The following is a 27702-nucleotide window of genomic DNA, read 5'->3' on the forward strand; positions in this document are numbered from 1 at the left end:
GCAAAAATGATGCCCTTTTTCTTCGCGTGCGTGGGATGCTTCGCTGCACAATAATTTTATTGGTTAAAATACGTATATTATTACATGAAGGAAAACATATTTCAAATCTGACGCTGACAGCGCGGGCTCATAAATGAATGTCTAACCTAAACTATAAAAAGGAAAAGAAATATTGTGTAGCGTACGAGAAACCTTTTTATTTACTTTTGGCCTTAATGCAAAGTTTGAACTCATATGTAACACTAAAAAGCTGCTTGGAACTTCAGCGTTTTCAAATCAGGATGAAAGAAAAGGTGTTCACTGTGTTCGCCATCTTGCCGTAAGGCCTTGTCAGTTTGAGATCTCTGAACATCTGCCGTTTCCTATTTAAACAGGAGTTCTTAAAATTAGGCCTGTAGCCATGGTTTTGTTTGGAATGGTATGAGAATTACGCAGTCGGCGTAAAAAATATGCTTTCATCGACAGTGGCTTAACGAGCAACGAAAAAGCAAACACAGTCGAGGCGAGAATTACAAGTATTGGGATTTTTTTGGGTTGTGGATATCGGCTACTGCGGTCTTTGCCATCACGTCAAAAAACGTTGAGATAAGACATTTCTTGATGCGACTATCTCATATCAGAACACAGAGCCTGCCGCTATTAGAGTGGTGTTATGGTGAACGGAACAGCTCCATCTAACACAAGTAACTTGACGCCACTTCCAACGGATATTTCCCTTCCAACAGCATGTGTTGTTATATTCGGTTTGATTTTTATTTTAATGTTTTTAGTCAGTGCCATGGGAAACTCGCTCGTTTGTTATATAGTTTATCAGAAACCCGCTATGCGATCGGCTATAAACATTTTACTCGCAACTTTGGCAATGGCGGACGTTTTGACGGCCATCGTGTGTATGCCATTTACTATAATCACACTAATCGCCCAAGACTGGATTTTCGGCGAGGTGTTTTGCCAAGTAAATGCCATAATGTTCAACCTCTTGGTGACAGAAGGAACTTTTGTTCTTCTTACAATATCAGTGGATAGGTTTATGATAATTGTGCGACGAAAAGACACCCTTACACCACGGAAAGCCAAAGTGTATATTTCAGTCTCGTGGTTGCTGTCAATAGCCATCGTTCTTCCACCTTTATTTGGCTGGGGAAGTTATGGCTTCGAACAAGGACAAATTCATTGCTCTTTGAAATGGCCTAGCCAAGGAGAACTAGATCTGTCTTATGGCCTGTTCTTTTACGTATCAACGTTTTGCATTCCGCTTATTCTTATGGGTTATTGCTTTGTGTCAATTTTAAGAACGGTTAGGAGAAACTCAACCCGAATTCAGAATCATCCCCCAGTACCTGGCGGGGTTATTACGAAAATGCATCGGCCAGGCAAGATGAATATTGACTACAGTTTCAAGACAAGAGCTTTTACCACTATATTAATCTTGTTTATTCTATTTGTGGTTTGTGGTGTACCATACACGGCAATCCGCTTTAAACTACTGTTAAAAAGATTTGAAAACTCATTATTGTCTTATGTTGGCGATGCTGTGATCATCTTAATAGCATACTTAAACTCCACTCTAAAGCCAATAATTTATTATGTCCGAATTAGCAAGTTTCGGGAAGCATGCATGGACATTATGCCATCATGGTGTCATGTTCCTCACTGTCTACCAGGAAGAACCATGCGTCGTATCAGACCACATGTAGTATATGAAGTGGACAAAAAGTTTGTTACTTCAGCATTGTAAAGAAGAGGCTTAAATATACATTTTACATGGCTGACTTGTAGCATAGCAGGAATAGTATCATTCAACCAAGCCATGGTTACTTGACAGGTTCAATCATTAAACACCTCACGGGTAATTTGAGACAACGATTTCTTATTATGATAATAATTGTGCAAAGTGGGTATGAATGAAGCAGTTGAAAAAAAAGGCCCAAGCTGATAAATAATTCAGGTTTGTTTTATGATGGGATGTTTGGAAAAAGCCTTATTAAGTGACTTCAATTTCCACTGCCTTAAGAACTGTATTAATATTTAACCACAGAAATTTAATGGAACTTACAGCAGGATTTTTTGCAGACCTTTTCTGACAATCTCCTGTAATATTATTTTTTATTTATTGCTCTCAATTTTTTAATCAAATATGGGACGTTATGCTGCGAATGCACGACAAGTACTGTTACAAGTCTCCTTGACTGTTCTAATTGCTTTTTTTAATACTACCAGCTGTCAAATTTATGGCAATTTTCCATGAAAAAATAATATTTGACATTTGTTGTAAAAATTGTTACTTTCCAAACAGAACTCACAAATACAGCAAAGTGAAAAATTGTTTATGATGACCATAGAAAATTCCACTGGAATAAGATTTTAATTTTATCAAAAATATTACAGTAAAGGATAAGAATAAGTGGAATTTTTTAAAGAAAAAATCCTAGGGGTAAATGTTTGCAAAGGAATTATTAGGTAACAATTTTAATGATAAAAATAATAATAAAATTTGTGAAAGTTTTTAGACCTGTTTTCCTTCTTATTCTCAATTTCTGATGAATATTGGAAACCATGAATTTTTGTGTGTGCGTGAACAGAGTAAAGTTTAACTTGTTTAAGGTAGTGATCAATTTAAGCCTGCTTAGCCAGGCTAAGATTTCAGCGTGGTTTTCTGAGCAGATTTTCTCAAAAACGACCTTACTTTGTGATTTCATTTTATTTATTCTTAATTTCCAGCCTGGATGTCACAAACTGGACTGGTAATTTCAGCCTGGTCAGACAGGCTGAAATATCAACTTGGGCACTTGCACCAGCGAGTGTTGAATGTGAAACACTTTTTCAGTTCCACCCAATTTTAAACCTTGCAGCAGCAGTGAAATTCAACACGTAATTTTGCAGCAAAATGTCTGCCAAGTGCACAGGCCCAGATTTCTGCCCAGGCTGGTATAGGGTTTAACATCTCTTGACTCTCTAAAACAACATATTTACCATTTTTGATTTTTCTGCCAACCAAAATCACTCACACCTACAAGTTTAGCCTTAACCCCAACCAAAATGCCACTGATGTTCCATAATTACACATTTGGAGGGCCGATTACTGAAAAAAAAATGTGACTTACTAAATCACTGGAATAAATAGAAAGCAAGTGGATAACATTGTAAAAACAAACGCTGTTTGCCAATGGGAGTCCAGTCCAGAGGCTACAAATATCAGAAAGTTTGCATCTAGAAAAATTGTGGTTGAAATATTTGTATTGACTTATGAAGTTGATACTAGGAATTTGGCAAACAAGCTAGAAAAATAACTGATACAGCTTTCACCCATTGTCAAACTTGAATCACATGTCTATGAAGCGTTGGAATATGCTGTTTTCTCGTGTATAGCTACAAGGTATGTTGTAAATTACCAGCATCAAAAGCATTGTACTTAAGTACAAAATGTACAGAGTATAGCTTCTTTACATGCAAATTTCTCACTTTGTTGTGAAATTTGTGAATTTGATATTAAAAGAGCTTGATATACAAGGAATGATAACAAAAAATCTGTGAATTATTAACACAGAGCTCCAACACGCAGCTCACAGTGAGCATCCTGTGATAATAGACACAATCATTGATAAAATTTAAACTTTTATAGAGGATGTGAAAAAGAAAAAAGACATACAATTTATTGATATAAGGTGTAGCTTTATAAACAAGTAGGCAATGTTTGCTTTCTTGACATTTTAATAAAAAATATTTCTCTTCAATGTTACACTACTTTCGTTGAAAAAATTGGGAATTTTAAACATGTTCATGTTACGCTTTAGGCAAAAAATCTAAATATAGACATCTTAATTTTGTTTATTCCCTAATTTTGCATACATGTAGATGTTAATGAAAAAAGGAGAAAATTAAACATTTTTAGTGAAAAGTTCTATCTTCATATTGATCACTTGTGTTTGAAAACTCTGTCTTTCCTCTGCAGAATATTCAAACTACCACGAAGACAAATTCAAATATGCTATTGTTTTACATTTTAAAGTTTTGGTTGAGAAATAATATTGATTTTGGTTTCTGCATAAGAAATAATCATTTTGAATGTCATTTACTTTGCTACTGATAGTACATACAGTCATATACACCTTTCAAATAGATAATGTGTGCTTGTGTATTTACTCTTGTTAGGTCACTTATCTTTTTAAAATACCTTTTTGTTTCTATCTTTAATTGTTCTTTAGGTGAAAAAGCATTCAAAATGCAGTATAATTGCGGTTTGTCAGTTAAAAGCTTAGTTTTGTGTTATTCCTATGAGGAAATCTGTTTTTTCATAAAATATTATTTTAAATGCTAGCCAAAACAATGACAATCACTATCAATTGAAAATGCCTATAAAAAGAACATGTCAATAGCATTTGGAATCAAAATTAACTTAAAATGTTTTTCCCACACAATTTTTTTGATAACACGTACTTGGGTTGTTAGAGTTGATCTGTATGCAAAAATACACCATGGGAGGGTAAAGAACAGTACACCAAATAGATACTTTGACATAATTCCAGCTTTAGCAAATATACATTTTACTACAATATATAACATTTTAATATGAGGTTTCCTTTCTGGCATACACGAGGAATGTGTTCGAGTTCCATCAGCAGCTGTAACAGGTTAATATTTTTACCACAGTGGGTAATGTTTTGAAAATTAAGCTCTCTTCTTAAGCTGGATATGACCTCTCAACTGCTTATCTTTTCACGTTTATCATACAAGAGATTGATTACTACATTCACTTTAATTAAAAGAGAAATTTTTGTGTCAAATGAAAGTTATAAATTAAAGAATACTGTCCCACAAACCGTATTTCATGATCTTCCTACATTTGTGGAAAAATGACTAGGTATGGGAGGGGGGGGGGGGGGGGGCGGTGTACTCCCTCATATGGATTAAACGTGGTTGTGCCACTGGACAGGATATGGTTTTTGCCCTCTCTTGCCAAACATGGTATATATATTACCATGTGAGTCTCTCCTAGATAGGGTTTATAATTTCATGCGAGTCTGGTTTGATTTGGAAATTTGTCTGTACTCCATTTAAACAAAAGCAATGACTATAACGTAAATTTGCATTATTGCAACTGCCAATAAAATGCTTTAAAACAAGACAGCATGCATTTTGTCTTTTGTCTCTAACCCCGTAAAGAAAGATTCACCTTTAAACTCCCCCCAATCCCAACTCAATAAAAAAGGAACTAACATAAACTTCCATTCCATTTTAATAACGTAAATAAAGCTGCAACCACAATGGTAGGTACAACAGGAACCGTTATATGCCTTTAAGATATACAACGTCAATATGGATGAACGTTTATAAGACTGTTTAACAATAATTCTCAACTTATTGGTTTAAGTTGCCATGCCGGAAAACAATGATCCTCAACATGAAATAAAAATGTGAAACAAATTTTGAAATATTATATAGCAAGGTATCTGTTGGTTGGGTTCTGCAAAGCCCTATGGGATCTTGACAAGTGAACGTAAATGTTGCCATTTACATTATCGGGTTAAATTTCAAAGTAGGAAAAACAACTGTTTATACTAGAAAGAGACTGATAAGAAGTAACTGTGATTACAGAGTTTTTACATAGTTAAAATAAGTGACCTTCTTTTTTGGGCTGAGAATCGTCTAGTAATAAGTGAGACAAAAAGTAACAAATCGAAAATTGTTATTAATATTTTTTTAAATGAGGCCATCTTATTAAGGATAGGGTGGCCCATGAACAAACAGGATAGAGTAACTAAAATGGCGTCGATATTAACAGGTTCCAACTGTAACAATGGAAAATCCTTAAAAGAATTAAGTTGAAAATATTTTACTCTACTTGAAACATATTTCTTAATTTGTTGCAAACCTGCAGGAATATACCTTTTTAGCTTGGATGTTTTTTTCTCAATTCTGTTTCTCCAGGGAATTTGCCTTTTGTCTTCTCATAAATTGATTATGCATACATATGCATGTGGGAAAACGAAACAAACAAGCTAAAAAGGTTGATTAAAATTTTCTTACTAATTTCTATGATCTAAAATGATATTTTCTTAAAAGTTCCTCAAAGTACCATAAGTCAACTATTTTTTGAAAAATATAAATTATGATTCACTAAAATATGATATAAAAATTAATTGGCCTCTCTTATCAAAATGTCATTGTTTCAGCAAAACAATATCGTTCAACACATTCTAAAAACCCTGACTTTCAACAAAAATAAAAAAGGCAATGATACATACACATTAAAACAAATACTAAATACAATTATTAAATAGTGTTCTATTAGGATATGCAAATGACACAATGGAGTATTACAGATGCTTTACACCTGGGTGCCTAATAATTAAAAACACTCTTCAAGTGCCTTGGATGGACTAAAAGCCAACTGGCACACCACTTCTGGATCTACACTGATGAGAATTAAAAAAAGATCACTTCCTGTCGTATTTTCATTTGAATCTGCATAATTCAAGCCCAGTCATGGAACTTGACTGTTTAAAAACAAACTGGAACATGACTGGTGGTACATTATGATGGAATACTAAACTGAAACAGTACAAGTCTTATAGAGATAAGTACTAGATAAACCACAAGCTAATACTGATCTTTGATTAAAAACAGGGGCAATGTATTATCCCATTTCAGAAGTCATTTCATGAAAGGTTATAATTTTCAACATTTATGAAGCATACAATGTTTCATGAAAACACCCCACAAACTAAGCCTTTGAAATTGCTAACAGCGGAAAGAAAACAAAGTCTTACACAGTTATCTTTCCCTTAAAATGCTATGCTATGAAATTTTGACTAAATGGGTTTCCCACTTGTATAATTTTTTTTATACTACCGCTTTCTTCTTTTCTTTATAGCATCTTCAACTTTCTTTTGTGTATTTGCCATGTTCTGAAGCTGCTGACGTAGTTGTTCTTGTTCCTCTGCTAACACTCGGGTCCGGTCTTCAATTAACACTCTTTGGGCGGCCTGAAAAAAAAGTTAAATTGTTGTGATCTTTCAACCCTTGGACTATTCTTAGGAAGGACTCATTAAAATGTAACTATTTATTACAAATTACATAACTTGTTTATTTGATTATGCTGTCTATGGTTTTGTCTAGAAATACAATGGAATTAACAATCAACAAATATGGAAAATATGATCAAATATAGAAAGCATTCATTAAGATACTAAGGCCCTTTCCTCTGGTCGAAACTCACAAAGGAATTACGTGCCGAGGATAGTCTGCGCAAATTTAAGACTAAAATTAGGAGAACAGTCCTGACTGCCTTATTTGAGGATGGCTGTAGAAATTGCATGCTTTGTAATAACTACCTTTGAGACCCTATGTTACAAAGCAAAATTTACCATGTACACCATGTACATACATCTTTTTTTACGCGTAAATAGGTTTACATTTTTAACCTCCGTAGTTTTTACTATTTGCTTTTCTACCTTAACGTTATTTTAACACTATTTTAATATTTGTTTTTTATTTATTTATATATTTATTTTACTTTTATTTTTGTGTCACCAATTAGTGCTATGCGCTAGAGTTTCTTGACACGTTAATAAAGTTCACTACTACTAGCTACTAACAACACTGTAAAACACATGAATAATTCAATATGTACATGACATACCAGAGCACCTAACTGATCACTGACTTCCCTCTCCTCCTCTTCTCTCTTTGCCTTTCTTTTCCTTGATTGCTCCTGGTAAAATGAAAAGTGGCTTTATTACATAAAACTTTGTAAAGTTATCTATTTCAAGTGGTAACCAAAACTTTTGCTTTTTTCTTATCTAGTGTTAAAACAAGCCTCAGACAATTACGGGATACAATATTCTGTGAAAAGAACCACTTAGAAGGCCAACTTTCCCCAAGGAAGGTTGCAGGGTTATCATTTTGTTTGTTTCCCTTGGAACTGGTTAGCTAAAATGACCACCACAAACCGTATAACATCAAGCCAAGCTTCAATAATAATTATCATTCGATCTAAAGAAATACATTTATAGTCTTAATCTTGTAGCTAAATTCAGAAAACTTAAATGTAAACTAACTCCTGTGGCGGGTCATTGTAACAGTCACACTTTACAGGTTAGCAGATTCTTTAAACATTCTTCAGGTAAGCGGATTTATAAACAGACCACAAACTTCTATCTCACTTCGATTCAACTGAAAAAACTGATTTGAAATACAGTAAACCTAACACATTTTAAATCAATGAAAAAGAATCAATGTCAATCAACGTTCTTAAACATAATCCAACAGTTTCTAACAGAAACAAAATAGTTCAGCTGCAATGAAGACTTTTCATGCTGTAACTAAAAAAACTCCTTTAGACGCCCAGCACCTTCATAACTACTTTAATGCTGTTTTCAATACCTCTCTTCTGTGAACAGCTTCTTCAGAGAAGTACTGTGGACATATCTTGGAATTTTTATTATGACCTATTTCTCCACAAGCACCACACTTTGGCCCCACTGGCTTGTCCCCACTGCTTTTACACTGAGTTGCAGGATTCAAGCCACTGGAGAATGGCATAACTGATGAAGAACCAGTGGAAGGGGATGGCTGCAAAAGGCAACATCATGTTTCAAATAATTGCTCAGAAATATCACATTCAGTCATTTTACTAGCTTATCTAGACTGAGAAGGATGCCACAATAGCTTAGACCAGTTATCCTGACACCTGCATTAACTATACTGCATAAGGTAAAGTAGACAAGAGGGAGGTAAGCTGGTCACCTTTCGAATGTCCCACACATTTTCCATGAAACAATCCTTGGGTAAGTAGACACCCCTATAAGGGGACAATAGACAGTCTCATCATTGTCTGCTCAAAGCAGGTGTCTCTGTTCTGATGACCCATATCAATCCCTTTTCTAGTCTGTTTACACAACCCCGGAAAGATGGACCACTTAACAACTGTTCATTAAAGAAATAGAGAGGAGTGTAGGAGGATTGAAATAGAGAACTAATACTGAGAAGATATTACTTCCATCAGCAGTTGCAACATAAAGAAAATTTAAACAAATGAAGAATAAGTAACAATGGAAAGCCATTTTTCTTTAGCATCAAAACTGTTGAATGTGATTTTTGAATTAACAGCAACCACCACCAAGTGATAAATTATGTAATTAAAACTAACCGAACAAGGTCCAGACAAAGAAGAAGAAATGCGTCTGTGGACTCTTTCAAAAGTGCTGCAACCAAACCAGACAAGTCAGTTTACAGTTAATAAAACTTAAAATTTACTCAAAATGAAAAATATAAGCTCAGGTAATCTGAGTTTTCTTGCAGCATTGTCCCATGGGTATATGGCATCAAACTCATTGACAATGGATGTAGATGTAATGCTTGGAATGAAACAGTGTTTGAGGGCCACTGTTCTATTCAGCTATAGTTAGTTTCAGTTTGTTACATGTATGGACATGCCATAGCAAAGTGTTACAAGCATTCTGTGGAAATGGAGAATATTTCATTATTTTACCCGCCTATTGGGATCTTTGCCAACTACCTTTAAGGAGGTTCATGCCACTTGGAATATGTAACGCACCATATACATTTCATCATACTTGTGCCATTTGGATTGAACAACACCCCCACGACATTTTAGTATCTACAAAATATTTGGACTATGAAGAGTTCCATGTATATTCCAGCAATGCTTCAGTTTTCACCGCGCAATGCTCCAAGACATAAAGCTGGCCACAACTTCTGTAACTTGGGTTCTGTAACATTCCAGTGAGCTATCAGCAGTAAATTAACTAACTTCATCAGCAAAAAGCCATGTATCCACCTACATGAAAACACTCTTTTCCACATCAGGGAAATAGTCACAGTATAGCATATCTAATGAATGTACACTAAGACACTATCTGAATATTATGATTTAATCATTTGTTTTCAGGCAGGGCCCTAACTAAGATTTCAAATTGCTGGGTATATGCAATTTGTAGTTGGGGAACTGAGCTGCTAGGAAGTTCTTTTGGTTCTGCTGTCCTTTTTGTTTCTGTGAAGGTAACCAGAGATTTTGCGGTAGCCAAGGAAAATTCCCGATCCCCGGCCCTGGTTTCCAGGACTACAATATACAAACCTGGATGAAGGTGAAAATGGTCTTCGAGATGATGAAATTGCAGCCTGGCATAAAGGGGTCCTGACACTGCTTTTTTCCAGAGAGGAGGAGGAAGGCATACCAACAGCCTTACATACCGTAATATCATCCCTTAAAAACAAAAGACATAAGGAAATCCCAAAACCTAGAAATTTAAAACAACAGTTTTCTGTTTCCCCAAGGTTATGAATCTAACAGATATGTTCAAGAAGGCCAAGCAGCTAGTTTGTGGAAATCAATAATCTCAAAGTATTTAAACAAACACCATATGACCTTTGCACCAAAATTTCATACACCCAAAGTGGAATTTGGTGGATGCCAATCAAGCCAAAAAAACATTCTGTTAAAAGTTCCAACGGGATTTTAAAGAACATAAGCGAATAAAAACAAATTTGAAAGCATATGATTAATTTATAATAATAAACAATGTTAGTCTTAATAAACTGAAGATATCGCTGAGTTTATAAATTTTCCACAAAAATTGTGTGACTTTGCTGTGATAACTGGGATCCATCAAGGTCAACTTTTCTACATGAATTAGTCAAAAAAAAGTTTGGATGTGATTGGCGGTAAGTGTAAAAAAGGTAACAGTTGGCCCATTACAGAACATCTCACAAACAAGGGAAACAATGACCTTGCCTGAACAATGCTTTCTTACCTTACTGTACAGACATCATCTTTAGAACAAAAACGCTTTCTAGGAGAACCAAGTGACCCATTATTGCTTCTGTCAGATAATCCACTGATCAAAGATGCAGGCCTTCCTCCCAAAACCTTTGCTGATTCATGGCATGGCCTACTGATGGGGCTTGCCACACCAATTTTCACAGGTTTTCCACAAGCAATTGCAGCCACATTCTTCCTGAAATCAACCCCAGAAGAAGACTTTTCTCTCTGTCCAGAGCATGTACTAAATTTTTCTTTTTGTGATTTTCTGTAACCAACAATTTGCTCCTGAAGCTTTGAGCTACTAGTCGCCTTTTTATCAGGTGAGTCATGAGGGTACCTAGGACGTGCCTTTACCTCTTTATTGAGGTCTTCCTGTACCTTTAGCGCAAATGCAAAATCGTCCTCAGTGCAATCAATAATTTGCTCCTTAAGCTTAGAGCCGGTAGTAACCTTCTTATCAGACGATTCATGATGGTGCCTAGGACTTGCCTTTACCTCTTTATTGAGGTCTTCCTGTACCTTAAGCGCAAATTCAAAATCATCCTCGGTGTCATCAAGTGGTTCCTGTGAATCCAATAATATTGCACAATCTTTTGAGTTGCCCTTTGAGTTAGGACTCAAAGCACCAAAAACTCCATGATTGTGATAACTGCTTCCTTCTTCCCAATCATCATCAGATGGGACACTTGAAGGGATATAACTGTCAATCATTTCATCACCTCTTGATGGCAGAACCTTCTGACTTTTTTCCACAATGACAACATCAGAGTCTGAGCATTTAGCAACCTTATTCAGGGAATTATAGCCGCCTTGGGTAAATTCAATTCTGCTCAAAACCAACGCCCTCTCAAGATCACTGTCTTGAGAACCTGGTGTTCCCTGTTCCTTATCTTTGGATCCTCTTTCCATCTCACTCAATTGTAGTGCAATCTGTGGCTGAGCATCTCTGACAAATGATGTGCCAAATTTTTCATCTTGCTTTTCCATTTTGCCGCCCTCCATTCTCTTTGATTGTTCATACTCTATTCTGCTCAACTCCAAAGCTTTCTCCAAATCGTTATCCATATCTCCAGAAACATTATCTTTAATAACCTGACCTTGCCTTTCACTTTTAAACTCTTCCAGACTCAGTTTAAGTACTTCCTCAAGCTCACAATCTGTACTTCCATTTCCCTTTTTATCAACACAATCAGCTGAACGACCTGAGTCTGAAACCTCTGTTTTACTATTAACAAAAATTGGGTTGTGAGACCTTCTTTTATGTTCATGTGATTCAAAAGGTTTAACTGCTGTTGTTACAGGAGATTTGCAGTGCCCTGCCATTGCATTTTCTGCTGCGCTGAGTTTCAAGGCCAACTCTAATTGTTCCTCTTCACTCAAAGAAAACCTCTGTGCCCCATCATCTGAAATACTTGGGACTGGTCCCGTTGTAGTAGAGCTAATTGGTGGTATAACTGGAGGCAAGTGTGACACATCCTTCAATGACAAATGAAAGACGTCTTAGCTCACAATAATAAAAACTAGTTAACCTAATGGCAATAGACAGCATTGGCCACAAATAAATCAAAACGGAGTCAGGAAAACACAAAACAGCAAAGCAGTGAAAATAAATTGCAAAGACATATTTTAATTCGCACGTGTAGCGAAACACAATAAGGACAAAAAATAAGCTCTCTTACTTCAGATGGCATTTTCTCTTCATACTGCGATGCTCTTAAGGCCTACCAAAAAGAAAAATAGTTTTTTCATGGGACTACGTAGCAGCCATTAACCCTTATCATTATCTAATCTTCATAAGCCTTTCAAGACAGCAGCACACGTCAAGAGCTGGCTGGATACGAACGGTTTTTGTTAGTGTACCATTTCCAGATTTTCACAGCCCGAAAATATAAAACTATTTGAACTGCCAAGTAAAATATGGTGTATGCCACAGATGTCTAGATTGAGACAAAACTTCTACTCCTGCTTACTTTCGAGTTTTTCTTTGTTCTTTCAACTATCATTTAACAATCAGCATGGTACTGTAATTTTTATTTGTTTACCCATGAAGCACTTAGGAGTTCTTAAGAACTCTAGGCCTTCAAGATCGATTTGGAATTTGGAATTGCTGGTTTTTGAGGAGAGGGAAAAATCAGAGTACCCAGAGAAAAATTTCCAAGTCAAGAAGTCCTCATTCCCATCAAGGCAGACCTTTTTGTCCACGATTTGTGGCTTGACTAACAGAAGCTTGGTTTAAAAAACCTTCCTCACCCTCAAGTTAGGATATAGAAACATTTAGGGACAGGCAACACCATCCACAAGATGTACTTCACTTGAGGAAGGTCTGTAAATAGGGGGCCTTAATGCCAGTGCCAATGGTGTCAGTAGTATAGGAGGGATGAAATTAACCTCTTTTTTGGGCAGGAATTTCATTAACTTGGGCAGGAATCAATAAACGCCGATGACGTCATAACCTTTTGTCTTTATCTCACAAGTTAAATGCGCAGGAGACATAACAATCTTACACAGAGACATAACTGAGACATAACGTAATTATGCAAATCCTATTTCCTGCAGCAAATCGGACAAGAGCTAGTTTGTCTTTGCCGTCATTAATATGCACGATTTGCCCGCCAAAAGTCAGTGAACCGGAACTAGGACAATCACAGCAGCAGCAAATAGGACAAGAGCTAGTTTGTCTTTGCCCTCATTAATATGCACGATTTGCCCGCCAAAAATCAGTGAACTGGAACTAGGACATTAACAGCAGCAGGAAATAGGACTTGCATAATTACGTTACGTCTCAGCGATTTTAAGTCGCACAAAAAGTTTGACTTTTCTCTTCAGACACTATGAACTAACCAATGAAAACGTTTCTTATTTCCTTACTAACCAATCGAAAACAAAGACGTTAAAGACCGACCTTAAAGTAACTAGAAACCCTAAGCCAACTAAAAATAGCACACAACCTTATCTTAATGAGATTCCTTCCCATGTAACTTATGAGATAAAGACATAAGGTTATGACGTCATCGGCGTTAATTGATTCCACCGCAAGTTAATGAGATTCCTGCGCATTTTATTCATGAGATCAAGACAAAAGGTTATGACGTCATTGGCGTTAATTTATTCCTGCCCAAGTTAATGAAATTCCTGCCCAAAAAGAGGTTAATTTCATCCCTCCTATACTACTGGTGTCATTTGATTGAATACCGTTTGAAAATATATCCCTCATTAATTAAGACATTACTCTTGTAGGTGATAATAATACAAGCTATCAATAACAACGGTTTACCTGACGGATCATTGCACCCTCTTCCTGTGAATCATTTGCAAACAAAAGATCTTCATCGGGTAGCCTAACAAGAAAGCCAAACATTTGTTTTTCAATCATATGAATCATGAAAACCTTTGTTAATGTTTTATTCAAAGTAAAACTGTACTGAGCTGCACCAACTAGTGTGTAGGCTTTGTAGTCAGATACTCACAAATAATCCAAATAATACTGTAGAGTGCCAGAGCTTTAAGGAGCTAACCACAAAGTTAATAGTCAATTTCTTGAGATCAGCTCAAGCTGTTTAGTTTATCCCAAGAGGAGAAAATGGCTTGCCCAGGGTTTGTAGTGACTTATCTTTGCCCCGTTAGATCATGCAGACGAGACTGATGCATAAAAGTCAAACATCAGTGATTTGTGGGTTTAAATTTTTAATTTGGGCAAGTGGCAACTTTATGTTTTGGCAGGGGTATATTTGTAGAACACCGATTAGTCGGCGGGGGAGGATGTTATTTTGGGCTTATAGGAAACTGAAGCCCCATTTACACTACAGAAAAAATGGGTCTGGACCCATAAAAAAATTGGTATGGACCAGGTATTTTTGCCGTGTAAACCTTCTGTACCATGTTTTCATGAAATGAATCCGGACTCGCTTTTTTCTAGTTTTGGGGCCATAGCAAGACCGAAAAAAAAAAACAACTCCAGACCCCTTTTGCTGTTCGAAAGCACTGTGTAAATACTATCTTCTTCATATGAGCCTGCCGTGCTCTATGGTGGTCTTGCGCATGTGCACTATTGCACTTTTCAATCATAAGCCTAACCTGATTGTTACCCATGTAAACGTTTAAAAAAAATTGGTCCGGACCTCTTTTCAATGGATCGGCACCCGGTTTTTTTGTAGTTTAAATGGGACTTGAGTGAAACTGGAAGTGGAGTTTTGGCATTTGTGAAAAGTGTTTTTCGCAAATTGTTTTTTATAAGAGTAAGGACATTTAGCAATACAAATTTGGGAATGTCAAAGCTTATTAAAGGGAAAACACGTTCAGTTCCAGTTGACGACTGCGTATCTCAAAAATGGATTGTTAAAAGCTCCCTATTGAATGCGCAGTCACTGTGGTGAGAAGAGATCATGGGCAGAGGATCGAAATGCACCAGAGATAGACAATTTGAAGTACAGTTCCTGAGAGGTCATCTGAATTTGCTGCTTCTTTGATTTTATTTTGTGATCAGTTTATTTTGTAGCGCAAAATGGATGAGCCAGTTAAGGACGAGTAGGTATCTAGTGTTTCTGGCGTTCTTTGGTGGCGTATTGGCTGTCTGTAGACTTTGTTAGCGTTTGTAGTGTTTACCATTGCTCATGAGCATGGTGGCAGATTCCTGTCCGGCGGTATATCACTTCCGTACATGCACAGGCCATGGCAGGTGCCTACATTGTGTTTGCGTTGTACTCGAAACGTTGTTCGCATGGCGTGCTGTTATAGTAGCGTAGCACTTCTCTTGGTTCTACCCAAATTTTGGTTGGCTTGGCGTTCTGTTTGAGTATCATGGCATTCTTGTTGGTTCAGTGCAAAAGCTTTTCAGGTTGACGTGGTTTTTGTTACCGTCGTTCCTTGTAGTTCCTGTTGTAGTTCGCCTCTGCTGGAGAGTTTTTTATTTTCATTTGCAATGCCGCATCCATCGCGCTTGACCAACAACAGCTTATCTGTGGGCATTCCTACCCAAGACTCACTTCCTTCTACTGCAATGTCTGAAAGTCCTGTGACGAGTACGGCTTCCAGTTCTTGGTCACCTCAGTTGGGTGACTCCCTCACCGTGACTGTGGTATGAGCAACTAAAAACTCTATTCCCGCCATTACTTCATTGATCCAGAGCAATAATGCCTCCTCGCACATTTCTTCTCAGCTTCCAGGTGATTCTGCTAGCGCGGGGCCACGACCTTTCTTTTCTTCAGCGTCCGCTGTTTGTGCGAGTACAAGTGAAAGTGTTTCTTCAGTGGCGTCAGGTACATTTACCCTTCCTGCGTTTGTTGCTAAGTCTATGCCAGTGTTGGCCATTACCATCTTGGGCTACACCTGCCACGTGGCTCCTACTCCCTCCAATTTCATTTCACCCGCATTGCTAGCAGTCTTCCAAAGCGTTGAGTATTCGTTTGCATCACTAAAATTGGAGAAGGCTTTTATTGTTGGTCCAGGGCATGCCCCTATTCCTTCAAAACTGGTGTCTAAAATTATAGGTGGCCAGGTTGTTGAATTGGCAGATTTGTTGTCCGCGAATCTCCGACCGGTAGAGCAGGAGCCGTAAATGTTCCTTGATGGTGAGCTCCTGGTTTCTTCGTCAAAACCCAGGCAAGTGGAAATATAAGACATCTCGACTTGGACCGAAGCCTTCACTATTTTTTAGATGGTGTTGTGCATAATTCACCCTCATCATTGGCTCAATCTGACCAAGTATAAGCTGCTTATTATTTAAATGGTTTGTGATTTCTCCTGTTCGGCCTGGTTAGAGTATGACCTGGCATTTACAAAGATGCAGCTGCCTCTGGCCTCAGCAAATGGTCTAGGATGAACTTAGAAATTGTATAGTTACTATACAATTTTCAGGTCTCCAGCCCTGGCTTCAACCCCGCTACCTCTGTCATCTCCTTCTGCGGCATCAGCTCTATCTCCTAGCTGCCACCTCCCATGACACCAACCTGCTCCCTCCTTTTTGTCATGCATTGAACGATGGGCAGTGCAGCTGGCCTTTTGGCAGGTGCAAATTTTGACACTGCTGCAGCAACTGTGAAGGTAATCACACCAACATCAACTGTCCATTTTCCCACTCTTCTAACACATGATCCCGGTCTCCCCCACCTGTGGGAGGGGGGAAGGTACTGAATGGGTGGTTATGCCCGGCGAGGCCTGTGTACGCAGTGTAAATAGTTTTGCTGTGTCGCCAGGCCAGCAGCGTAATATGGTTAAGACATCTTGTTCTGTTATAGTTCCAGTTAGTATACCCAGCATTGCAGTTTTCGTTTGTTCTTTCTCGTCATTAGCTCCAGTCTCTCCTCTGTGGCTAGATCAATTTCAGACAGAATTGCAGCATCATCCAACCAGGCAGCAATGGCCAATGTGATTTCCAGAATACGCGAAGGCTTTTGTATTGGCTTTGAGGCATCCATGGTCAATCTTACGTCTGCGTTGTCAAACATGTGTTCCTCCTTCGAGCACCTTTTAGTGATAGACTCGTACTTGCAGACCAAAGTTTCCTCTGGCAGGGTGGTTGGCACCTTTTCAACCTTTCCTTCTCTACATATCAGCTGGGTTCATTCCCAAGAACAATCAACCAGACAAGTGGCGTCTCATCCTAGACCTCTTATCTCCTGCTGGGCACAACAACAACAATGGCATCCCCAAGCTTTCCTTCACAGTACAGTATGTTTCAGTCAATGCAGTTATTGAGGGCATCATGGCCCAGGGTCATGGAATGCTGATGGCTAAGTTTGATGTGGCTAGTGCATACAGGAATGAGGCTCTCCATCCAGAAGATCACCCCTTACCTGGGATGCGGTGGCATGGGCTTTACTTTGCCAATATGGTTCTCTCATTTGGGCTGCGCTTAGCACTCTTTACTTTCACTTCCATTGCGGACCGGGTTGAATGGATGCTGGTTCAAAGTTGTGGTGTGGACTTCCTATTCCACTACCAAGATGACTTTTTTACCCTTGGCCCACCTGTCTACTTACCTTTGTTCGCCTTCGCGACAGGCAAGGCCTTCTCTTTCGTCCTGACAAATTAGAGGGACCTGCCACTTGCTTAAGTATCCTGGGGATTGAACTTGACTCCGATAAGGGAGGACATTTCTTGGTCAGATGATTGACTTGCTTAGAGCCTTCCGCCTCCACGATCACCCCCATCAGGATGAACCAAGAATTCCGTTGGGACCTTACCTGGTGGCAAAAGCTTTTTGAGATCAGGGATGGCCTCAGTTTCTTTTGCATGCCCATGTGGGCGCCCGTCCCAGACTTTCAAGTCTTCTTGGATGCTGTAGGCTCACTGGGCAATGGGGCGATCTTTAATGCCCGGTCATTTTGCTGTGCTTGGGCAATGGAGCAAAGGTCGTTATTGATCAGGTACAAGGCGCTCTCCCCGTCGTTGTAGCCACTGCCTTATGGGGTTCTCAGTGGGTCTCTCAGCAGGTTTGAGTTCCTGTGAGACAATGAGTCACTGGTCGCTGTACTTAAGTCTGTGTCTTCACGGGACCAACACTTGATGGGGTTGCTGCATCATTTATCCTTGCTGGCTACATGCCACTCATTTATGTTTACTGCATCTTCAGTTTGTGGCAAGGCCAATCCACTAGCTGATTCCCTCTCATGCTTTCAATTTCAGCATTTTCATCATCGGTCACATCAAGTTCACCTGACTCCACACATGATTCCCGAGTCGCTTCTGGTCGCACTTGCGAAGACTTGACCCTGAGGTGTCAGTTTCTGCTCACCCAAGGACTCATGCCTTCCACTTGGCATGTTTATCTCTTCTCAACGTCACTATATTGACTTTTGCCCCTGGGACGGTTACCTTAACAGGGATGGCTCCTTCCCTCCTGCCGATGAGGAGACTCTCATGTGCTTTGCTACACTCTTGGCCAACAACTTGACCCACGCATCTATTTAAGTATACTTGTCTGCAGTATGCTCCCTTCACATTGACCATGACTTGTCGGATCCTTTCATCAACTGCCAAATTCAAAGCATGTGCTCACAGGAATAAAGCGGGTTCACGGTCCATTGTCACCCAGATGCCTCTCTATCACCCTGGATCATCTGCAGGCGATTCAGCAGGGACTAGACTTCGACAGGAGAGACCATGTGATGCTGTGGGCAGCATGCTGTTTGGGTTTCTTCGGTTTCCTACAAGCTAGGGAAATCACGGTGAATTTCAGTCTAGTATCCACGACTGTTGATGACTTGCAAACTGACTCGCTGGTGAACCCTACCTGTTTTAAAGTTCATATCAAAAGCTCAAAGACCGATCTGTTTTGCATGGGCTGTGAGGCTGTGATATATATGTGGGGTGTGGTGTGTCTCATCCACAACTTGGGCGACTTTCTGGCTTTGCATGGCTCTTCTGCGAGACCTCTCTTTACATTAATAGTGATGGAAGCCCTCTTACACAGCAACAGTTGTCTTCCACAGTTCAGTCTATCTTGTACTCAGCTGGTAATACTGGCTCCTATTCAGGCCATAACTTCCGCATTGGGGCAGCAACTACGGACGCTGCCGGGGAGTTCCGGATCATCTGCCAAGACCCTAGGCCAGTGGTCTAGTGATGCCTACCAGATTTATATTTGTACTCCAGTTAGCTCCATCGTCCACGTGTCCTGACAGCTGGTTGCATACCAGGTATCTCCACTACCTTTGGGGCTTTGCAGCCCCCTGGCCCCCCAACATCCACTTGCGACATTGCGGCGTTTAATACTATTAAATCTTAATGTACTAAACAACTATGAGCTATAGTCGCTAGTGTTTTTGGCATTCTTTGCTGGCGTGTTGGCTGTCTGTAGCTCTGTCGCGTGACTTTGTTAATGTTTGTAGCGTTTACCATTGTTCGCAAGCATGGGAGCAGATTCCTGTCTAGCAGTATGTCGCTTCTGCACATGCGCAGGCCATGGCAGGTGCCTACATTGTGTTTGCGTTGTGCTCGAAGCACTGTTGGTGTGGCGTTCTGTTATAGTAGCATTTCTCTTGGTTCCCCTTCCCCCCTCCGCTTTCTTGGTTTAGGGTCTCCCCCCTTCTGGGGGTTTTCCATTTTACTTCGACTGAGCTCCAACCTCAGTGTGACGGGTGCTATAGTGGGGGGCTGGACACAGGGGGGCTTGTGGCTGGGTTGCTGGTTGGTAGGTCTGTGGGTGTTCTTCTGCCTTGGGGTGTGATTGCGGGTGTAGTGCCCTGGCCCTTGGGTACTCAACGTCCACTTTCGACGCCGGCGTTAACCGCCAAAATTTTCACTTCTTCGTTTTTATTTCCCTGCATGTAAAATCTCACATTGTTTGTTAGTCTTGCTTACATAAGAAGCGAGACTCATAATCTGTGACACTTTTTTTTCATATTTAGGACACAAAGGGGGCCTATGTGCCAGGCATTCTTAGCGGAGACCATGGAAACTACGAAAAAGAATCGTTGCGCTATCGAAGCCATGCATGTTTGAAGAAAGCTTAGAAAAGATTAAATTTAGAGCTTTTCCGAAACATGTCATTCCACGAATTCTATTGCTTCAAAGCGTTGATTACTTCGGAACAAGTGACCACACACTACTATACAACTTAATTAGCAAAACTGCGATAGTCGGGTGCTGAAAACTTTCGTTGTGTGCAAATGGTCTCATGATGAGCCTGTAAATCACTTCTTTGATCTCTGGCAATGATGTATTTTCTCTGGAATTTTCGTGTCTTTATACACACGTATAGCCCGAGACCGCAGACGTATTTCTGGTCGTCGCTAACCCACGTACTAAATCAATTCAGAAACAAATAAAAAGTATCGATGATGATAAAGTAGAAAGTAAAGAACCTTTAGCGAGTGACAGGGTTCATACAAAAAATCGCAACTATTTTCCGAGGACTTTTCAAGGGCCACATTAGATTTTCAAGGACCACCATTAGGAATATAATTTCACAGATTGTACATAAATGCATATTCCCAGTTTATTCTAATAAGGCTTGAACTGTTTGCTTCACCAACTTCTCTACATTTTTCAGTTCACTGGTCTTAAATTGATAGTTAATTATTGCATAAAACATTGAGCAACATTGAGCAATTCTCTGAGCTATGATTTATATTCTGTCTTGAACAACCAAAAAGCATCAAAAAACACTTTCCAGGCCACTACATTTAAAGTTGAAGAAGATTCAAGGACTTTTCAAGGACTTGCACAGACATTTAAGGCCTTTTCAAGCAAAAATGGAATTCAAGGACTTTTCGAGGACTTCCCCTAAAATTCAAGGACTTTTCAAGACTGTGCAAACCCTGAGTAAATCCTGTTTCGTGTAGATTTAATCGCCTCCACATTTCCCGATCTACTCTCCAAGCAAGCGAGACTCAAAGCCGCGGTAAGATCGTTCTTGTTCCTCATAGACCTTTTTATTCATCTTGTCTTTACACTAGACCCATAACATGAAAAACATGATATCAGTCTGGACCAATAATGTGTCCTCTGGTATAAAAAACGCCAATAACATTTTGTTCTTTTTTGTTCAAAGAGAAGGAGAAAGAGCTTAGATTTCCCTTGACGTTTTCAACTTTTACTGACTTTTCTTTGACCTGAAAAAAGTAAATTGTTTTTCCCTGACTGGGCAAGTGAAGTTTCTGGGGAATTCAAATCACAGAAGAATTGCAACCAATCCCTCTAATCAAAACTTTCTAGCGGGCAGGTTGAAATTATTTTGGGGTTAGTACATGTTAGCTACAGCTTGCCCGAATGGCAAGCTGTAAAACTGACTTTCTTAGCACCCTGATGACTACTAACCTTTCTAAATTTTGCTCTGGTTCTCCCATAACAGGACGAACATGATCATCAAAATACGGCAGAACATCTGCAGCAGCTATTCCATGAAAGAGAAAATGTGATTGGCATCTATTAGTTTCTTATTACACCAGGCATAGATGAAATGATTTAAAAAGATATGGCATGATAATGCATCAGGTCTTAAGTTGAATAAGTAAATGTCATAGACAAAGCTTAAAAATAGATGTATTAGTAACAAAATTTACTTTTCATGGTGACTCTTACCTGATATGTTCTGATAAAATTTGCAGAGGATTTCTGCTGACTCTTCTTCAGTTTCTGTTCTCCGAACCATGGCTCCTTTAAAAACCTGTATGTCATGTAAGGAAAAGTATTTTCAAAACTCACTCGTTATGATTGGACTTGAAACATTCATGATGTGTTTCTGTTCCTTTACAATAGTACACAATACATTGAAATATACACTGACTAACTCACCTCTGAAATTATGAATAATTTACAGTGGAGCCGGCCTTACAGCCACCTCCTTATAATGGCCACTTTTTTGGCCCGGCAAAATGGCCACACTTTTTCTTCCATCAAACCCTTGTTAATGTGGCCACCTGTTAATAAGGCTAATGGTCACAATATAAATTCCCGAGGACAGGACTGTCATTAAGAGGCAGGGGCTGGGGATTTCCCCCCGGCTACTATGGACGTGGTTGTCATAGTTTGTCACGCAACTCAATGTACTTGCGCATGCGCGCACATGTCATGTCCTTCGGCATGCTTGATTCATAAATAAAAATCTTGCAACGTTGCTGATGCGAACTACAACATGGTGTCAGAAGTGGGATCCGAACCCACGCCTCCATTCGCCTACAACCCGCCGTATTGCAGCAGCTGCACTACGCACACCAGGGCGCAGAAAAGTGCAAACTCCGTGCCAAGGGATCAGTGTTCTGGGCCAACATAAACCGGGACATTGAAGAAATGGTAAAAGGCTGTGCTCCATGCCAACATAACCAAAACATGAACGTGAAGGAGCCCCTCATGCCCCACGATGTTCCACAAAAACCTTGGCACACCCTTGGTTCTGACTTGTTCTTTTGGAACAACTCGCCCTATTTGCTAGTATCTGATTACTACAGCAAGTTTCCCCTAGTGAGGAAGTTGAACAATATCCGATCAGACACAACAATTGCCAACCTGAAATCCATATTTGAAGAGCATGGCATTCCAAGCAAACTCGTCACTGGCAATGATGCTCAGTTCACCTCCGCCATATTCCAGGAGTTTAGCAGTAGCTATGGATTTGTCCACACAACCACTAGCCCATATTTCCCACAGGCTAATGGTTTTATCGAGAGAACAGTGCAAACGGTAAAGAATCTTTTGCAAAAGTGCAAGGAATCTGGTGCAGATCCTCATCTCGCTATGCTATGCCTGCGAAGCACCCCTCTTGATCACAGCATTTCGTCGCCAGCAGAACTCTTAAATTCAAGAGTTTACCAAGCCAACCTTCCAACAATATCTAAACCAAGCCTCTCCCTGTCAGCAGATGGAGATACCAACTCCAAACTCCAAACAAGGCTGGAAAAGCAACAGTTGCAATACGACAAAACCTCCAAGCCTCTCCCCGCAGTACACCCTGGAGACCCCGTGCGTGTCTTCAATCCCCACAGCCACAAGTGGGAACCAGGTGTTGTTAGGCGCAACATGCAGACGCCTCGCTCGCATCTCGTCGACATGGCAAATGGCAGTGTCCGCCAGCGTAACCGCCGCCATATCCGCCCTACAGGGGAACCCATAACGTTGCAGAACGGCAGCGACGTTGAAGCTGCAGAGCCCCCACTAGCACCGCAACCTGAAACCTGCACCACCTCACCAAGTGCACTATCTAATGAAAGCACCCCTACAAGCGAACAGACCACACCAACATCCCTGGCACCTAGCCCGGCAACCACACCAGGTTCCTTGACCGGAAAAGCTACTGGTACACTGCGTCGTTCCACCAGGGTGATCAAACCCCCTGTCAAGTTGAACCTATAAACTGAGCTCAAAACTGATTTCTTACCAAGTTATTGTTGCAGATTAGGATCACGAACATTTACGTGGACAGTGAACATTGCTTAATTTTCTTTTTTTTTTTGTTTGATTTCGTTAGCTTCTATTGCGCGTATTTTGTTTTACAAGTTGTCCTCCTCCCTCCTTATTTGGAAAGAAGGGGGATGTCATAGTTTGTCACGCAACTCAATGTACTTGCGCATACGCGCACATGTCATGTCCTTCGGCATGCTTGATTCATAAATAAAAATCTTGCAACGTTGCTGATGCGAACTACAACAGTGGTCTCCGGCTACGTTCAAAGGAAAAATAATAGAAGAAAAATGGAACCAAAAAAACCCAGCTGTTTGATTCCGATGATTATATTCACCCAGAAATGTATTTGTCAATTTTTAGAGGTGTTTAATTCATAGTAATAAGGGAAGTTTATAGTAAGGTAGTCTTAACAGTTACTGTACTAGAACAGATTCAGCTAATTATCGCCCAGTTTCAATAAATCCCTACCAAGTAAGATCTTGGAATATAACAGTCTTGAAGATCATAACATTCTTATTGATTACCAACATGGCTTCAGACAAAACCAGTCATGGGAGACCCAATCAATCAATACCATCGAGCACCTGGCACAATCAATTGAGCATTGACATCAAACTGACCTACTAATACTCGACTTTTCCAAAGGTTTCAAAACCGTTGCACACAAGCGATAATTTTAAAACTCGATCATTATAGTATCCAGGGCTGGTTACTGGCTTGGATTGAGGCCTGGCTGGTAAACTGGACTGGATTTTTACATTACCAGTGAGTTTTACAGGTTCTTACACCGAGGATGAGCCAAATTTTCCCCATTAAAATAATCTAATTTTACAGAAAAAGGTATCTGGCGTAGACAAGGTTGGGAAAGTCAAGGACTTTGGAAGACCTATTTAAGAAATGAAGTACTTTTCAAGACAACCAGTAAAATCCAAGACCTTTTCAAGATTGTATGAACCATGTTTACTTAATCTGGCTGATTCACTGAACTTAAACTTTTAGCTTTGTGTTTTGATTGATTATTTATTTCTTATTTACCCTTAGGGATCCTGCAATTTACATAGATCACTCCGGTCGTTAATTTAAAAGTACTGGTGTTAACTAAGTGCAAATGTGATATACTTTTCATGACCGCCCTTACGTCCTAAAATTTGATCCTGCCCAGGTAATCTAGCCACCCCATTTGTACGGCCAATCTTTTTTGACCCATTGGTAACTAAATTAAGAGGAGTCCACTGTAAATTCAACGCACCAAAAATACAATTGAATTTTTTCACTGGCAGTTTACTGACCTGCAACCAAAGAATGTACCACTGTGTAACATCCTCTGGAATAAGCTGATCTGTCACACCTTCAAGATGTTTTTGAACAGCAGCTAAAAGTTAAAGATATTTTTAAAAATACAGAAATAGGTATATACCATGTATAGAATGCAAGAATGAAATGGATGGTGAAACAAAAACAGAAACTCTTCTTGTGCACTTCAATTTTGGGTTACCTGTTTTGGTTTGCACTTCTTTGAGGCATACAAAAAATATTTCACCCGTTGAATAGACCTGTGCACTGTTCAAAACATTGTTTGTGTAGTCATTAAGGACTGCATCAGTGGTCCTCAAAATGCTAAATAAAAGATATGTCATTACTCAACGAAAAACCATTCAGATGGTTCACTAAAATTACAAACATTTTTAAATAGTATACAGTCAAGCAGTCAACCTTGATATAACGGAACCTCTATATTACAAAGTCCATAGTATAACATATGATATTATTCACCCCAATAATAGTGAAATAAATGGAACAGAACCTTGATATAACGAATGCTCCTACGTTATAGCGAGGTTTCACTATAAACTAGATCAGCTGAAAAGCATTTGTGATCATACCATCTGCAGTTTGATGTGTGTTCTCTAGAAGACCAGCAAGTGCTTTGTCCAGTACCTTATGACGTTGCTGTAAAACAAAGCATCATTGCAATAATCATAAAATTGTCTAAGATTGTTATTTAATAAATTGCTGTGATAGGGACCTTCGGATACATTCAAGAAACTGCTAATAAAAACTAACCTTATTGTAAAGAGTGAGACCTTGGATGACAACCAAAGACCTTTCCTCTCCTTCCCTGACAGGAAGGTCATGCAGAACCCTTCCCCCACATTTGTGACTAAAGGAGAAGAAAATGCCAAGCAGTCAGAAAATTATACATTTAATTATAATAAGTTACTAATAAAAGGAGTAACTTTTATCACATGATGATGATGATGATGATCATGACGACTGTACAGTTAAGCTATTCATACCTCCTTATGACATCTGCAAATTCTGTTGCTGACCAAACAGTGGCTACAAAAAGCAAGCACACAACGTATCTTTAGCACATTTGGAGTAGAACAGATCAGAAGTGCCATATAAATTCCAAATCACAAATCAGGCCTTTAATAAACATACCTGGGGCGGCATGCAATGTTCCACTGAGGTTTCTCTGTAATTTTGTACTGTGCAAAAATTCATGGTATGTCATCAATTTTGGTTCCTCTCCTGATGAAAGAGGAGAACTTGTTATTGTACACTTGATGTAATGAATGTCACAGTCAGCTTAAACCTGCCAACTGTTGTTTCCTCTACTAATTGCATGTGAGTGGTGTACTGAATGATTTTCCTTTTAGGTCTTCCCTTTAAGACAGAAATACTGACCCTAGAAAATGCAACCTGTAAATTGATGCTACTGAAGAGTTCTATAATTTGAGGAAAGGGGTGTGGTGGAAGCGGGGTTCAATGATGTATACGTAGTTTGGAAGAATTCTACTACTTGGATCAAACTTGATACATAGTGATTTTTTTTCTGTAAATTTGCGACTTCTAGCTTGCTGGGAGAGTTTTTTCACTTTAGGTGTGTTTGTGGGATATTTTTTCTTAATCGTTTAACACTTCCCTCTAAAGGTAAAGTTATGCCGAAGGCTCCTAAGTTCAATTACTACTAATAATAGGGATTTGAAGATTTCTTTTTTCTGGCTTAGAGTTCATGTTATTAGTTTAAATTTGATTGCTTTTAATGTAAGTATATCAATGGGGGCTTTGCTCTTGGCCCTAGCTAAATATACAAGTAGACTTGTGATTTACCTGACTGAAGAAATTCAATGGACATATTGGTTAAATGACAGAGCCATTCAACACTTTTCAGCCATGAACCAGTGCGATTCACAAGAAACTGATCATCTAAGAGAAGACTGTCTATTTTGTCCTTTCAGTCAAATGAAAACAACAATGTTAATGCAAAACAGTTGATTTAAGAAAAAGTCTGCAAAAGTAAACAAGCAATCAGTTTTACTAATTTGTTACACACAGTTCTCATGAATTTGGGAGTTAAAAAATGAAATGTGTGCACCAAAGATGGCTGCATTTTTTAACTCTCTAGAATTTTTACACTTTGAGCACTGATAAATCCTTACGGCTCTCAGCCCAACACTTGTAACATTTGGTAGTAAACAGAAACAGCTGGCTGCCATGTTTGTGACCAAAATTCACATTGCCAAATGCAAATAGAAAAACTCCAAATTTGTGGCTTTGACAAAACCTCTACAGGTTTAAGGGGTGTGATTAGTATCATAACCCATCCAACTGTGTGAACTAAGTCAGCCTGGAACCATTAGGCCAAAGCGATGGTTAATTTTCTTACATAAATATACATACTTTTATACTGTAAATATAAATGTTACAGTTGTTTCTAGAATTTCGATTAGTTTTATTTTAATATAAAAAAGAATTTTGATTAGGTTTTTTAGATTAGTTTGTGCCCTACTTCAGATTTTAACGCCTTCAATTTAGGCCATCATTTGCCCTTTTAAGTGACTTTCATAAATAGTAGTTTTCATCATTTTGCAATGTTATTTAGGATGCAGTTTGAGGAGCTAGAAAATTTACTTTCATGTCTCTCCCTTCAAAGATTGATAAAACAAGGGCAGAGCAGGATGCCATCACATCCATGCCATCACATTAACACCATTTTTTTAAAGAAAATATATGGATGATAAAACTACCGCTGAGGCTGTGACTATCTAACAAACAAAATATGCCCACAA

The 27702-nt window shown here is 39.0% G+C and overlaps 2 protein-coding genes across 2 annotated transcripts in view; one reads left to right on the plus strand and one right to left on the minus strand.

Annotated features, from left to right (window-relative positions):
* The first annotated feature begins 125 nt into the window (after positions 1-125).
* LOC140923817 (high-affinity lysophosphatidic acid receptor-like) lies at positions 126-2509 on the plus strand. The gene has a single exon (XM_073373853.1). It carries the CDS (start codon positions 653-655, stop codon positions 1736-1738), a length of 1086 nt encoding a protein of 361 aa, XP_073229954.1. The 5' UTR covers positions 126-652; the 3' UTR covers positions 1739-2509.
* Positions 2510-5224: 2715 nt separating this feature from the next.
* The window catches only part of LOC140933236 (uncharacterized), a 41787-nt gene continuing 19309 nt past the window's right edge, over positions 5225-27702 (minus strand). Inside the window, exons 15-30 of the mRNA XM_073382759.1 lie at positions 26744-26864; positions 26072-26161; positions 25924-25966; positions 25691-25787; positions 25510-25576; positions 24916-24998; positions 21809-21893; positions 21545-21620; positions 14061-14124; positions 12466-12507; positions 10776-12262; positions 10100-10228; positions 9152-9206; positions 8386-8574; positions 7643-7714; positions 5225-6986 (exon numbers count right to left, since the gene is read on the minus strand). Coding sequence (XP_073238860.1) covers positions 6849-6986; positions 7643-7714; positions 8386-8574; positions 9152-9206; positions 10100-10228; positions 10776-12262; positions 12466-12507; positions 14061-14124; positions 21545-21620; positions 21809-21893; positions 24916-24998; positions 25510-25576; positions 25691-25787; positions 25924-25966; positions 26072-26161; positions 26744-26864 — 2838 coding nt within the window. The 3' untranslated portion in view covers positions 5225-6848. The remainder of the gene's footprint in view (positions 6987-7642; positions 7715-8385; positions 8575-9151; positions 9207-10099; positions 10229-10775; positions 12263-12465; positions 12508-14060; positions 14125-21544; positions 21621-21808; positions 21894-24915; positions 24999-25509; positions 25577-25690; positions 25788-25923; positions 25967-26071; positions 26162-26743; positions 26865-27702) is intronic.

Source organism: Porites lutea, chromosome 1 (genome assembly GCF_958299795.1).
Source record: "Porites lutea chromosome 1, jaPorLute2.1, whole genome shotgun sequence".
Lineage (NCBI taxonomy): Eukaryota > Metazoa > Cnidaria > Anthozoa > Scleractinia > Poritidae > Porites > Porites lutea.